This window comes from Borostomias antarcticus (genome assembly GCF_949987555.1).
Source record: "Borostomias antarcticus genome assembly, chromosome: 17".
In the NCBI taxonomy this organism is placed as follows: Eukaryota; Metazoa; Chordata; class Actinopteri; order Stomiiformes; family Stomiidae; genus Borostomias; species Borostomias antarcticus.
Window position 1 is genome coordinate 24,899,333 of NC_140250.1, and position 14,703 is coordinate 24,914,035.

Consider the following 14,703-nt stretch of genomic DNA (forward strand, 5'->3'; position numbering starts at 1 on the left):
GCCGGCTGAAAGCTAGGAGGGAGAATGAGCAGGAAGAGATCTCCTTGGAAGAATAGGGCACATTATTCTTAGAGGCCCATACTCAAACTATAAATACAAGGTTACGGCTATTACAATTTAATTGACTAATGCGCACATATATAACTCCAGTCAAATTACATAAATTTAATGTGCATTGTTTCATTATATGTGGAAGTGTGCGGAGATTAGAACATTTTGGATGGAGATCTCACGTGCAAAAAAAGATGTCAACATAAACCCAAAATGTACACACTGTCTCCATCTCTCTCTCTCTCTCTCTCTCTCTCTCTCCCTCTCTCTCTCTCAAATGACGTTATTGGCATGAGATACTTTGTAAATTAACAACAGTTTTAAATGAAACAAAATCAAATCAACAGAAAAAAAAAAAAAAGACAAAGACAGCCTACAAAGGAAACATACAGTAACTCAAATCTCTCTCTCTGTATCCCTCCCTCGCTCCCCCCCCCCCCCCCCTCTCTCCCCCCAGATGAGGAGACGGGTCTGGAGGTGCACCAGGTCACTCGTCCTCCGGGGTTCAACGCTAACCGTCGGCGCAGCAGAGCCGTGCTTTACCACCTGTCTGGACACCTGCAGAAACAGGACAAGACCAAGCTCAAGATCAACAACGTGAGGAGCCCCTCGCACAACCTGCCCGCACAGTGTGTGTGTGTGTGTGTGTGTGTGTGTGTGTGTGTGTGTGTGTGTGTGTATGTGTGTGTGTGTGTGTGTGTGTGTGATGCTCACGTCCCTCTCCCTGTCCTCCCGTCCAGAACATGTTTGGGGCGAAGCCTCCTATCCCGGAGTACAAGGTGGCAGCCATTCAGAAGTCCCGTTTCATCCTCCTCCACTACGGAACCTTCAAGGCCGGCTGGGATTGGCTGATCCTGCTTGCCACCTTCTACGTGGCGGTCACCGTGCCCTATAACGTGTGCTTCACCGTGGTGGGGGGGCGGGACGAGGGAAGCTCCGCCCCCCGGAGCCCACCTAGCGTCAGCGACATCCTGGTGGAGATCCTCTTCATGCTGGGTGAGGGGGGGCTTCTCTTCATGGTGGGTGAGGGGGGGGCTTCTCTTCATGGTGGGTGAGGGGGGGCTTCTCTTCATGCTGGGTGAGGGGGGGCTTCTCTTCATGGTGGGTGAGGGGGGCTTCTCTTCATGGTGGGTGAGGGGGGGGCTTCTCTTCATGGTGGGTGAGGGGGGGCTTCTCTTCATGGTGGGTGAGGGGGGGGCTTCTCTTCATGCTGGGTGAGGGGGGGCTTCTCTTCATGGTGGGTGAGGGGGGGGCTTCTCTTCATGGTGGGTGAGGGGGGGCTTCTCTTCATGGTGGGTGTGGGGGGGGCTTCTCTTCATGGTGGGTGAGGGGGGGCTTCTCTTCATGGTGGGTGTGGGGGGGGCTTCTCTTCATGGTGGGTGAGGGGGGGCTTCTCTTCATGCTGGGTGAGGGGGGGCTTCTCTTCATGGTGGGTGAGGGGGGGCTTCTCTTCATGCTGGGTGAGGGGGGGCTTCTCTTCATGGTGGGTGAGGAGAGAGAGATTAACACACCTTAGAACGCTATTAAATGATGAACAGACCGGAACGGGAAAACATCCACAGATTTAAAGGTATACTTAGTAGGATTTTCCTAAAAAATTAAGTATAGAGTCCTACAAAAATAATCCCTCTCAATGAGACGTAGGCCTCACTAGAATGTGCGATGGTGTGTTTATCTGCAGAGGCCCCTGCGTCTGGCTGTATGTTGTTGTTGTTGTTTATCCTTCGGGACGTTTGTGGGCGTCAACCTTTGGGCTGTGGGGGTGGAGTTGGGGGGAGGTAGGGTGGGGAGTTGGGGAGAGGTGGGGTGAGGGGTACCCCTCAACCAACAACGTGGGTGGTTGAGTCCTGAATACACAAGTTGCCATATCCGTGGAGAGCGCAATCCAACTGAATCAAAGTGAGAAGCTAAGATAATGGCGGAGACAGAACCTAAAATACCAAAATATAGCAAAGCAAAATGCCAAGCTGACAAAGCTTGTTCAAACACAAGAGTGAATCTGGGGTTGGCGTTGACCCTCTGGCGAACACTGAAGCAGAGGATGGGGATGAAGACTCATGCAGAGCTGGCTTGTTTTCTGATAGACGGGAAAGCTGCTCTTACAAGCTAAATGGGGGGTTATATTGTTAGCTAACACTGATAGCGAGCCTGCCAGCTGTAAGTAGGCTAGCTGGTGTCTCGAACCATGTGTTCTCCCGATAAGATAACGCTAAAAAACGTCGACCCTCCAGTGTATTTCCCTTAAGTTATCGGATAATATAAAGTGTTTTCTCCCGATAGAAAGAGGTTTCCCCAGATAGACCAGCCGAGGATGGGAGGGAAGAGCTCTATTCTGGTGGTGTTCTGCACTAATAGTGCTAGTTCTCGTCAGCTTGCTAGCTCGCCAGCTGGCTTGTATTTGTAGGTACCCTCGATAGTGTTTGTTAAGTTAAACAAGTCAAAATGCTGCCGGTATGGAGTTAACGTTATTGCAGTCTACTTTGAATAACTTTGGATTTCCTGGCGAAGATCATTCTAGTTCAGTGTGCGCTGGATTTGTGCTACGGGAGAAATGACTATCTGTGTTTGTGGATCAGTTGAGCTTGTTGGTGTTATTAGTGTGTGGGATGTGGACCTTTGGTCTTAATCTACCCGATCTCCCCCCTGGCTACGGGCCTGGCACACAGCTCTCTCACATCCTTGTACATGGTCCAGAAGTCCTACTGGCAGAGCAGCTAATTCCACCTGACCTTCACAAGTCTGGGCCATCTGGCCCACCCCTGGCTCAACCTTCTATTTAATAGTCATTAAAATAGCCAGGAAAGAGAGAGAGAGACAGAGAGAAAGAAAGATTGAGAGAGAGAGAGAGAGAGGGAAGGAGGGAGGGAGGGAGGGAGGGGAAGAGAGAGGGAGAAAGATGGAGAGAGAGAGGGAGGGAGAGAGAGAGGGAGAAAGAGAGACAGGGAGAAAGAGAGATGCAGAGAGAGGGAGGGAGAGAGAGAGAGGGGGGGGGAGAGAGGGAGAAAGAGAGACAGGGGGAGAGAGAGGGGGGGGGAGAGAGAGGGAGAGAGACAGGGAGAGAGAGAAAAACAGGGAGGAAGAGAATGAGAAAAGCATATCCACTTTGATTTGTTGGAGCAGCCTTACTTTGTATGTGATGTGGATTTTGAGGAACACGATTGAAAAAACATCTAACGTTTCAGGGTTATCTAGTTTGACTGTCCTGACTCTGTTCAAAGACTCTGGGCCTGGAGAACCCACAGCCCTCTCTGCCAATCAGACCTCAGCAGAATGACATCAACAGTACCGGGTACATCTGCCCTCGGCAAGAAAGCTTCCTACAACAGATAACAAGACACACACAACAGAAAATAACATTTATTCTGCCATTTATAGACACACACACATGCACACACGCACACACACACACACACACACACACACACACACACACACACACACACACACACACACACACACACACACACAAGCCAAGTGTGGCGCCAAGGAACAAACCGCAGACCATGTCATCCAGGACTGTCCGATATATCAGACACCCAATGGAATGCACGGCCTGACGGTTGCGGATGACGAAGCGGTGACATGGCTCCTGAAGGTGTGCCAGGATATATAGCCTGGGTGACCCCCCTCACCCAGGCTCGGGAAGAAGAAGAACACACACACACACACACACACACACACACAGTTTGTGCCGTTAACTCAAGCGTCCACTGACACTCATTTACATTAATTGAATTAATTACATCCAACACTAATTCTGTTTTCCCACTCAGGTGCTCCAGACAGTATGCTCGCTGTGGGAATGCTGATTAGTACGTAATGGAAAGTAGCCCTGTTAACTCATTATTCTATTACAGCACCAAACATTGATGGAAACTCTTCAAAGTTTTCATACGACTGCAGTGCCCTAAGGAACCCTAAGGAAAGGGTTCCGGTGCAGCTAGCTGACCACCAGGGACCCAGGTTCGCGCCCCGGTCTCACGAATATGGCCGGATCCCACAGGGGAGTGGCTTATTGGGCCGCCACTCCCGAGAGTGGTTAGTTTAAATTCTGCCCAAGGTCTGCCACTTTACAGCGACCCCATCCGGTGACGGACTTGAGAGTCAGGTAGCTGGCTCTGTCTTCTGGATCGTCGACTGCAGGGTTGAGCGACAGATCTTGTTCCACAACAGCTCAAGGGGACAATTGGACAATGTGTGATTGATATCAAATTGGGTGAAAATGCGATAAAATCAGGAATACATTTATTTTAAAAAGCGACAGACGGACATCCTAAAGCATTTAAGCGCAGTGTTAATGATGCATACAGAAATGATATATTACCCAACATCAGTGGACCATGAGTGCTCATTGTTACAGTAGCTCATTCTGCAGCCAACAACAGGCCTCTTGTGAGCACGTTCCATCCATTAAGTCATTAACTGTGAGGCATGGATAATTTCCCTCAGACACTATTCTCCGGCATCAATAACTTCAGTCATCAATCACTTCTATTCAACTTTTTTAGTGAAACTAGTACAGTGCCCGTTTCCCACTGAATATATACTGTATATTGTGATTTTATAACGGTTCAACTATATTAGAACACATATAGACCTACATCAGAAAACCACATATATTCTGCCATTTATGCATTTTGTAAAGGTTTACATTTTAACGTAACCCGATAGTTTGGCTTTCTAATTGAGAAACTTGCCTTGACTTTTGAGTTAAATGAGGGAACCACCATTGCCACTTCACTTCCAAAACAACAGTAGAATTTCAAGACGCATCAGACTGTAGTGGCCATGGCATGCTGTACAGGTGCATGTAGTAAACTACAGTCGTGGTTACGGTTTCATATAACCAGGAGACGTGATATTTATTTCATGAATATCCAGAGACTTGACTTAATCTGCATAAACCCAACATTTATAGAAGACATCGCATGCACTCTGAGCTCCACCGGACCAAGCACCCATCTGCGTCTATCAGTTCACGGCACTATATACAGTATTACAGGTATACAGTATGACGGCATTACTGTATGTTAAAATTAAGAAAAACATCAATTTCCTCTCAGCTTCACAGTCAACACTGCACGACCGTGGGTCCTGAGCGATTGGGCCTGCCTGTCAGCGTCACGCAGCGCTGCAGATGTGGAGATAATCGTGATGCAGACGCACAGACTCACACTTCCTGCCTTTATAATTGAACCCTGCGGTGTTCCCTTAGGTAGTTTCCCATCATTCTCAACAGCAGCCAATGAGAGGCCTTGAACTATTCTTCAATTACATTAAATGTGAAATTATATTATCAACCACAGGGAATCTCATTTCCATTGTTTTACAGCTGAATAGCTGATTCAATCAGACAGAACCAAGCGACCCCCTCTCCGGCACAGCGGAGATCGTTGTTATGATGTGCAGTACCTTCCTGGACACGTCTTTTCCAGGTCTCCCTATGAGAGGCCTTGAACCTTTGTTCAATTAAAATTAATGTGAAATTATATTATCAACCACAGGGCCACATTCATTGTTTTACAGTACCTGACAGCAGAATAGCTGATTCAATCTGACAGAACCAAGCGACCCCCTCTCCAGTCAATCAATCAATCAAAGCTTTATTTGTAGCGCATTTCATACCCAGAGGCAACACAATGCACTTTACAGAGAACAAGGGAGGTGGGCAGACGACCCACCCCTACATATTCCAGAGGGAAGCAAAAAAACAGTATCACCCGGGGGCCAGATAAGTGAGCGGTAAAAATTCTTCCCTGACCCCTCTCAACAAGGCGATCGAGCAAGCTCCTAGAGTATGTTTGTCTAACGACTAAGAACATGTATAAAGAAATAAATTACATTAAATTACATTTTCAGAGTAAGAGAGGCTTAAAACATCATAGGAGAGATATGGCAAATACTGGTGTGTGTTTGCTATGGCCCAGGCCTAAAGCCGGAAGTGGGCTGGTGTATGTCTTTGTGTACGTGTGTGTTAACTAAATGCTACGACATCCACAGCAGACACAGGGGTATCTATCGGACTCCAGTGACCGATCGGATTCCTCTCTGCTGTGTGTGTGTGTGTGTGTGTGTATCGTGTGTTGCTTGTGACCAGGGTCGGCTCTAGCAGAGGGGTCTTCATGCTGTGTGTGATAAGCGTGTGTCTCTCTCCTGCAGACATCGTGCTGAACTTCAGGACCACCTTCGTGAGCACGTCCGGTCAGGTGGTGTACGACGCGCCCTCCATCTGCCTCCACTACGTCACCACCTGGCTGTTCGTCGACCTGATCGCGGCGCTGCCCTTTGACCTCCTCTACGCCTTCAACGTCAGCGTGGTGAGTGTGTGTCACCGACACTGGTCAGTCTGGATGCGGACGCACGCGCACACACACACACACACACACACACACATCCATGCATGTGTAGCACGAGGCAAGACGAAGTCTGAACCCTCCCGACTATTATGGAAAGTAGGATTTCTGTAAAGTTTAAGACGCGGTTATCAGCTGTAAGAAGGTGATCGATTTAATAACATTAAATCACCTCGTGGAACACCACCCTACTAGAGGGAAAATCAATAACCTTATTTACTAAATTTCAATCAGTCTCTTTTCTTTTAGGGTGTGAATTACTTGGCTCATGCAGGTGACCTATAGATTTATATATGGTATGAGAAGACTACGACTTAATCAAAGTTATGAGATTTATTTGAAATTCCATACTTAACAATCATTGACTGTGCAAGGGACAGTGCCTCTTCATCACCTTAAACGCCATGTCGCTGGTCTGGTTGGGAGAATTCCCCGAATAAGTCCCTGTTGACTCCAGTGTTAAAAGATCGCTATGAAAATACCACTTCAAGAACCCAAATATTTAAAATAACAGGCAGAATACAATATCGGAATTACGAATTCATCATTGCCGGACTCTAACTGTTTTTCACTGCCGTTGTTTTTGCGTTTGTAAATGTAGGTGAATGAGCCATAGCGACAGTCAGCTGAATTCATTTCCATGTTTATCCAATCGCCAGTCTGATTGTGAGGAGTTAGTAATTCCGACAGCGTACACAGTACTGCCTGTTATTTTAAATATTTCTGTTATTGACGTCGTATTCTCTTACCGATCTTTTAACATTGGAGTCAACGGGGACTTCCGCATCCTCCCAAACAGACTTCCGTCATGGCGGCTGTGTGATTAAGGAGGATCGGCCACCCATGAATGTGGGGCAATATCCAGTGATTTGGGTGATAGTGGTACACTACACATGCCTGTGGGCATGTTAACCTGTGCATGTGTGTGTGTGTGTGTGTGTGTGTGTGTGTGTGCGTGTGTGCGCGTGCGGCCGTGCATGTGTGGGTATGTGTGTGTGTGCGTGTATGTGTGTGTGTGTGCGTGTGTGTGTGTACGTGTGTGTCGTGTGTGTGTGTGTGTGTGTGTGTCCCTGCAGTACTTCGGGGTGCACCTGCTGAAGACGGTGCGTCTGCTGAGGCTGCTGCGTCTGCTGCAGAAGCTGGAGCGCTACTCCCAGTACAGCGCCGTGGTGCTGACCCTCCTCATGTCCACCTTCGCGCTCATCGCTCACTGGATGGCGTGCGTCTGGTACTTCATCGGGTGCGCCGAGATAGAGAGCACCGCGCCGGGGACCTGGGACGTCGGTCAGTCGCCACACACACACACACACACACATACACCTGCATACACACACACACACACACACACACACATACACACACACACACACATACATACACACACACATGCGCACACACACACACACACACACACACACACACACATACACACACACCTGCATACACACACACACATGCGCACACACACACATGCGCACACACACACCTACACATACACACACACATACACACACACCTACATACACACAACTAGATACACACACACACTTTGCACTCACACACACACACACACACATACACACAAACACATGCACATACGTGCACATACAGTACACACACACGAATGCACACATACTGTACATACACACACACACACACTTTTCACTCACACACACACACACACACACACATAGGCACACACGTACACACACACTTTGTCTCTGGTGCCCTTAATACAAGGGTCCGCTCTGCCCCACGTTCAAAGTGTTACTATCAGCCCACCTGGTTCTCCCCGAGTGTGGGTTTCTGATAGCCTACTGGGGCAGGATGAGAAGACTCGCCCAGTCCGCCAACAGTCTACGTCCCAGAGTGCACCCTGCCCCCCCCCCCCCCCCCCCCACCCAAGGGAGATACCGTCAGGAGTCGCTACTGGTTAACGACTGCTCTTCTCCGTGAGATGAATGTTGGTGTGGTTGCTTGGAATGGTTTTAACGACTAGTATACTTTAGTCCTCAGGGTGTCTTTCATTTAATGAGCAGTGGATGACAGGAGATAATTAACGTTTTATAATGCTCAATATGCGTTTTATTTAGGATAATAAAGAAGAATAGAAATATTGCTAGGCAGATTCATGCAATATATGGGATCTAATTAAATCAAATCAACATATAATAATGGTTACTGGTTGGAGAGAGAATCTAAAAGATGGCCTATCTTCATAAAAACTCCCTTTACAACCCCGTACCTACAGAACTTAATGGGCTTTAGAAAGGATTTCTTGATGAAATGATGACCAGTATTGACTGGTGAGCCAACACCCTGATTCTGAGTGGGCGGGACTTCCTCTTCTCGTGGTTGGAGGGTGAGAGAGGAAAAGCCCTTGGTAGAGGGGTGAGGACTATTTATGTATATATGTGTGGACTATTTACCCAGTTCTTATCGCACCACGGGAACCACAAATGTGTGCTTATGTGACCTTTAACCTACCCTCCCTGAGGCTTGATGCTCGGATCCAACCAGTCTCCAATCTTCTGTGTTCAGCACTTGGGCTGGATGTGTGGGATCTCCCCTTCCTGTTCGCTGCTCACAGAACCGTGACGACACTCCCGGTTCCTTCCCCCAGCGGTTACCATGACAACGGGCGTTTGTTCTTGCGCTCGACTCGCACGCCGCCCCGCGACGTCTGGGTTCACAGTGTCCCATCTTGATACGACTCAGAAGGGAGATTGCTCCATTGTGGGACAGTTCCAGTGGCGCGAGGTCTCGGCTTCTTCTCGCTGCCGACAGAGAGATAACCTTTCAGTCCGTCTCTCAGCAGTTACTCGGAAGAGAGATCGCTCAAACACCCCTTAGAGATATTGAATTATTTATGTTACAACAGCACACAGTTCTTTGAACTTGTTCCGACTACAGAATTTATACTTAAAAATGTCAGTTACAGAGGGGATTGCGCCGGCTGTACATGTTGCTGGTGGAGAGTACACATCACAGCCTCCTTGATCAGCCGGTGCAGAGAACGACTGCCTATCTCCGATAGAGGTTGTGAAAGTTTATCACAAAAATGATCAAAAATGTTCCCTACTCAGTAACCCCTTCACTTACTACCAGACCATTACTAATTCAGGAAGCATCAGGTCTGGTAGCTCTGTAAGATTCATACTCCGCTAGGCCTTACACATGTTCTTCTTGGTGAACTGAGTAAAAACTGTCCCTCTTTAAAGTTGAGAGAAGAGAGCAAAGACTTTACGGTCCGTCGCTGAGAGAGTCAGTCGTTTGTTCAGTCGAGCTTCATCCAGTCCTTCCAATGTGTCCATCGTTCTTCTAAGGCTAGAGTTGGGGGTAGGGATATAACGATAACCGGTATAATGATAAACCGTGATTCAATTTGATTAAATTTATCATGATAAAATTATAATTAAACTGTGTTTGATTGCCCCGCTTTTGAAAAATGTTATGGCTCTGGGTCCCGTGCGTCCTCTCCAGCTGATATGCCTCCGGTCTCCGCTAGCTCCGGTGGGCGGTGCCTTCCACCTCGGCGCGGGCTAGACGCGCGCTCTCCCGCCACACCTGATTCCAATCACCTGCTCAACCGGCGCCACAGATCCACACCAGCTGCATCCAATCTACGCTCTATTTAAACCCTGGATCTTCCAACCATTCTTCGCCAGATCTCCGTTACCTTCACGGTGGCCAGTAGCGCATCAGTTTTCATGTTTCTCAACCCTGTTGTTTCTTGTTTTGTTCTTTATTCTCGTAGCTCCTTATTTTTCGTTTTCCTTCTGATCCCAGCATACGTTACCGGGCCTAGTTGGCAGCCCTTATTACAGACTGATACCACAGCTCCCTTGACCTCCCCTGACCTCCCCTGACCTCCCCTGACCTCCCCTGACCTCCCCTGCTCGGACACGGATACGAATTTGGAACACAGACCCGGACCCAGACGCGCCTCGCCCGACTCCGCCTGTCCCTGAACATTCTTTTGGATGATCCCTGAACATTGTACTTAGAATAAATCGCTCCCGTGAGCAGAACTTTACCCCTGTCTCCCGTCTGGTCACTAGGGGTCATATTAAAAAACCTTACAGAAAACTCACTGCCAAAGTTAGCAACAGTCTCCAAGACGCATTATTTTAATGTTTAAAAAAGCGCATAGTGCTGCTAATTTTATTTGTGGTTTTCAATATAAAACTTTGGGAAATTATTTCAGCATGTGTATTGGTAGTTTAAGAAAACCAGTGGAACCAGTGCGGTACAGGACGCCACTGAGACCTGTGTGCTACAGAGTGCAGTTGAGGCCTGTCCCTGTCATCACGGTGGAGGGTTGGGTCACTTGTCCTTACAGTAGGGATGCTTCTTCTAGGCCTCCCAACTCCCTGGTCTGTTTCTGACCCCTAAACCTTCCTCTTTTTCTCCGGGGGTGTTATTTTCCTGTCAGGCTTGGAGCTGGTTGGAAGCTCAGGAACAACTCGACCTTCTTGACCTTCCTGGTTTCATGCTTGGTCTCTTCCCTATTCTTCTTAGAAGGAGGATCCAGTTTCTCCTTCCCAGTACCTCTAGGGGTGATAGTTATTGATAGTTATTGACGACTGGTCCTGTTTATTAGTGCTTTCAGACACAGTCTCTTGCTCCTGGTTTGACCTCGAGGCCTCAGTGGTCTGTTCCTGCTCCGCCTCCCCATCCTCACCACCACTCTCCTCCTCTTCACCACCACTCTCCCCATCCTCACCACCACTCTCCTCATCTTCACCACCACTCTCCTCATCTTCACCACCACTCTCCTCATCCTCACCACCACTCTCCTCCTCTTCACCACCACTCTCCCCATCCTCACCACCACTCTCCTCATCCTCACCACCACTCTCCTCATCCTCACCACCACTCTCCTCATCCTCACCACCACTCTCCTCATCCTCACCACCACTCTCCTCATCCTCACCACCACTCTCCTCATCCTCACCACCACTCTCCCCATCCTCACCACCACTCTCCTCATCCTCACCACCACTCTCCTCATCCTCACCACCACTCTCCTCATCCTCACCACCACTCTCCTCATCCTCACCACCACTCTCCTCATCCTCACCACCACTCTCCTCATCCTCACCACCACTCTCCTCATCCTCACCACCACTCTCCTCATCCTCACCACCACTCTCCTCATCCTCACCACCACTCTCCTCATCCTCACCACCACTCTCCTCATCCTCACCACCACTCTCCTCCTCTTCACCACCACTCTCCTCCTCTTCACCACCACTCTCCTCATCTTCACCCTGAGATTCCTGGGCTGAGTCAGAATGAGCCTCAGATAGTACCTCCAGAACACCAGGGGTCGGAGAGTCAGCGAAAGTTGAGTTATAGGGAAGATCCAGATCTTTCGACAACCCACTCACACACACACACACACACACACACACACACACACACACACACTTCACACTCACACACCCATACTCAAGACACGTTTCTGGTCAATCGATCACCTCAGCGTGACATATTGATCTTTTTTTTCAATTTTAAGTCTCTTAAGTCTCATCTTTGAGCTCTCATAATCTCCTTGCGCGCACACACACACACACACACACTCGCACACACACACACTCGCACACACACACACACTCGCACACACATACTGTATACTCAAGGCATTTCTAGTCAATCGATCACCTCAGTGTGACAGATTGATCTTTTTGTGTGTGATATTGATCTGAGCCAAGCCACCCTGCATTATTGATTCAGCAAATCACTGACCATGATGGCTCCAGCTCAGTGGCAATCTATGCAGTCACTTTCCATGGACCGAGCAGAGGGACATGTAGTTTTTCTCTAAGACTCTAACACTCCAAGATAATAAAGAGGTCGACCTGTTTCTTCAGATACTTGTGTCCAGGGCTGAAAATTAACACCTGCCACCGGCCAAATGCAGGTACAATTTCCAATTGGAGCCTAGATTCCGGAAGGCTATCTGAAAAAAATATATACTTGGCCGGTAGATTTTTTTCATCTACAGTCCCCTTGGAAGGTGACTCACCGTGAACCAAAAAGTTAATTTTCACCCCTGCTTGTATCCCATAAAGCCCCAATCAGACACTTTGATATAGTGTTGCTGGTGGACACGCCCTTGTGCTGTAAACATGCAAATCTTCTTCTAGGCTATAAAGTGGGAGATAAACGGGACCATCTTTCACGTGACTCCTTTCCTGTTTCGAAGAGGTCTTCCTGTCCGGGTGTGAAACTACTTTCGTTGTATTTCTACGTGGTCTGATTTGGTTGGGGTAGACTCATGGGTTTCTCTACCCTCACCTCAGCAGAGATGGTGATTTACAGTAGGAAGTGAACAAGTCTTTTTTAGTGTTATTGCATTGCTACAGAAAGGCAGCCTGCGAATATAACCACCATAGTGAGATAAAATATTAAATCGACCGTTAGAAAGAAATTGATACTAGCCTAAATTAAATTCCACCACCCAGGCAGAGTAAAATGAGGCTCAGGGCTTACTGCATCTATAGCATGTATTACTGTATCTATAGCATGTATTACTGCATCTATAGCATGTATTACTGCATCTATAGCATGTATTACTGCATCTATAGCATGTATTACTGCATCTACACGTATAGCATGTATTACTGCATCTATAGCATGTATTACTGCATCTACACGTATAGCATGTATTACTGCATCTATAGCATGTATTACTGCATCTATAGCATGTATTACTGCATCTATAGCATGTATTACTGCATCTATAGCATGTATTACTGCATCTATAGCATGTATTACTGCATCTATAGCATGTATTACTGCATCTATAGCATGTATTACTACATCTATAGCATGTATTACTGCATCTACACGTATAGCATGTATTACTGTATCCATAGCATGTATTACTACATCTATAGCATGTATTACTGCATCTATAGCATGTATTACTGCATCTATAGCATGTATTACTGTATCTATAGCATGTATTACTACATCTATAGCATGTATTAGTGCATGTATAGCATGTATTACTGCATGTATAGCATGTATTACTACATCTATAGCATGTATTACTGCATCTATAGCATGTATTACTGCATCTATAGCATGTATTACTACATCTATAGCATGTATTAGTGCATGTATAGCATGTATTACTGCATGTTTAGCATGTATTACTGCATCTATAGCATGTATTACTGCATGTATAGCATGTATTACTACATCTATAGCATGTATTACTGCATGTATAGCATGTATTACTACATCTATAGCATGTATTACTGCATCTATAGCATGTATTACTGCATCTATAGCATGTATTACTACATCTATAGCATGTATTACTACATCTATAGCATGTATTACTGCATCTATAGCATGTATTACTGCATGTATAGCATGTACAGTATTACTACAACTCCTGGCTCTCGGTCCCAATGCTGTTGTAGCAGCAGCTGTACAGGCGCGTTCATTGGCATGAGAAACATACCGGCAGCAGCTCACAGATAAACCACAGCCCCGCAGGGCCTTAATACGCACCTCGGCATGTGTGTGTTTGTCTGTGTGTTTGTGTGTGTGTGTTTGTGTGTGTTTCTGTGTTATCTTATTTGGTGTGTAGCTGGCAAGAGGCCGGGACTGCCTGCTGAGCCTTTTGTGTACTGAAGGATCAATGATTTAAGACCATTGTGGGAATCACACTCTCTCTCTCTCTCTCACACACTCTCTCTCTCACACACACACACACACACACACACACACACAACTAAAGGGGTACACACTCGCCGGCTCATAGAGGCAAACCCAACATCCCTCACTCTTACAGAGATACCAGCATCTGACCACTGAAGCGACCAATGAACTAGAAATGGTGCTCAGGGAGCACACCCCTCCGCTGAAAAGAAGTCTGGGAGTTTTTGTGTGATCCTAGTCCAAAAAATGAAAGGAGGTGAAGGCCTGTCCGGGCTTTGTTTGGACTGGGGCGGAGGTCAAAATGACTGGAGTTGAATGGGTGGCTGCATTTGGCCAGCTCTGTGGTGCCCTCCTGCCCCCCCCCCCCCCCGCACACCCCAGTCCAGCCCCCGTGTCTCTAGCACCCTCACACAGGGAGCTGGCTTTTGTTCTAAGTTTTGTTTTCATTCGTGGATCCAGCCCGTGATTTGGATCTGCTCCAAATTTTAATGGGTTCTAACCCCTTCACTGAGTTTCATAAAAATCGGTTTGTTCGTTTTTGGGTAATCATAGTCCAAAAAAATCAATGGAAGTGAAGGGGTAGTCCGACTGTGTTTGGGCGGCCCGTGGACTCGACCCG

At 47.4% G+C, this 14,703-nt stretch overlaps 1 protein-coding gene across 1 annotated transcript in view; it reads left to right on the top strand.

Moving 5' to 3' along the window:
- kcnh3 (potassium voltage-gated channel, subfamily H (eag-related), member 3) overlaps nt 1-14,703 on the top strand; it is a gene marked incomplete at both ends in the record, with an annotated part of 85,322 nt that overhangs the window by 40,140 nt on the left and 30,479 nt on the right. Inside the window, 4 exons of the mRNA XM_084452135.1 lie at nt 509-648; nt 792-1,047; nt 6,211-6,368; nt 7,481-7,688. Of these exons, the coding sequence (XP_084308261.1) occupies nt 509-648; nt 792-1,047; nt 6,211-6,368; nt 7,481-7,688 (762 nt within the window). The remainder of the gene's footprint in view (nt 1-508; nt 649-791; nt 1,048-6,210; nt 6,369-7,480; nt 7,689-14,703) is intronic.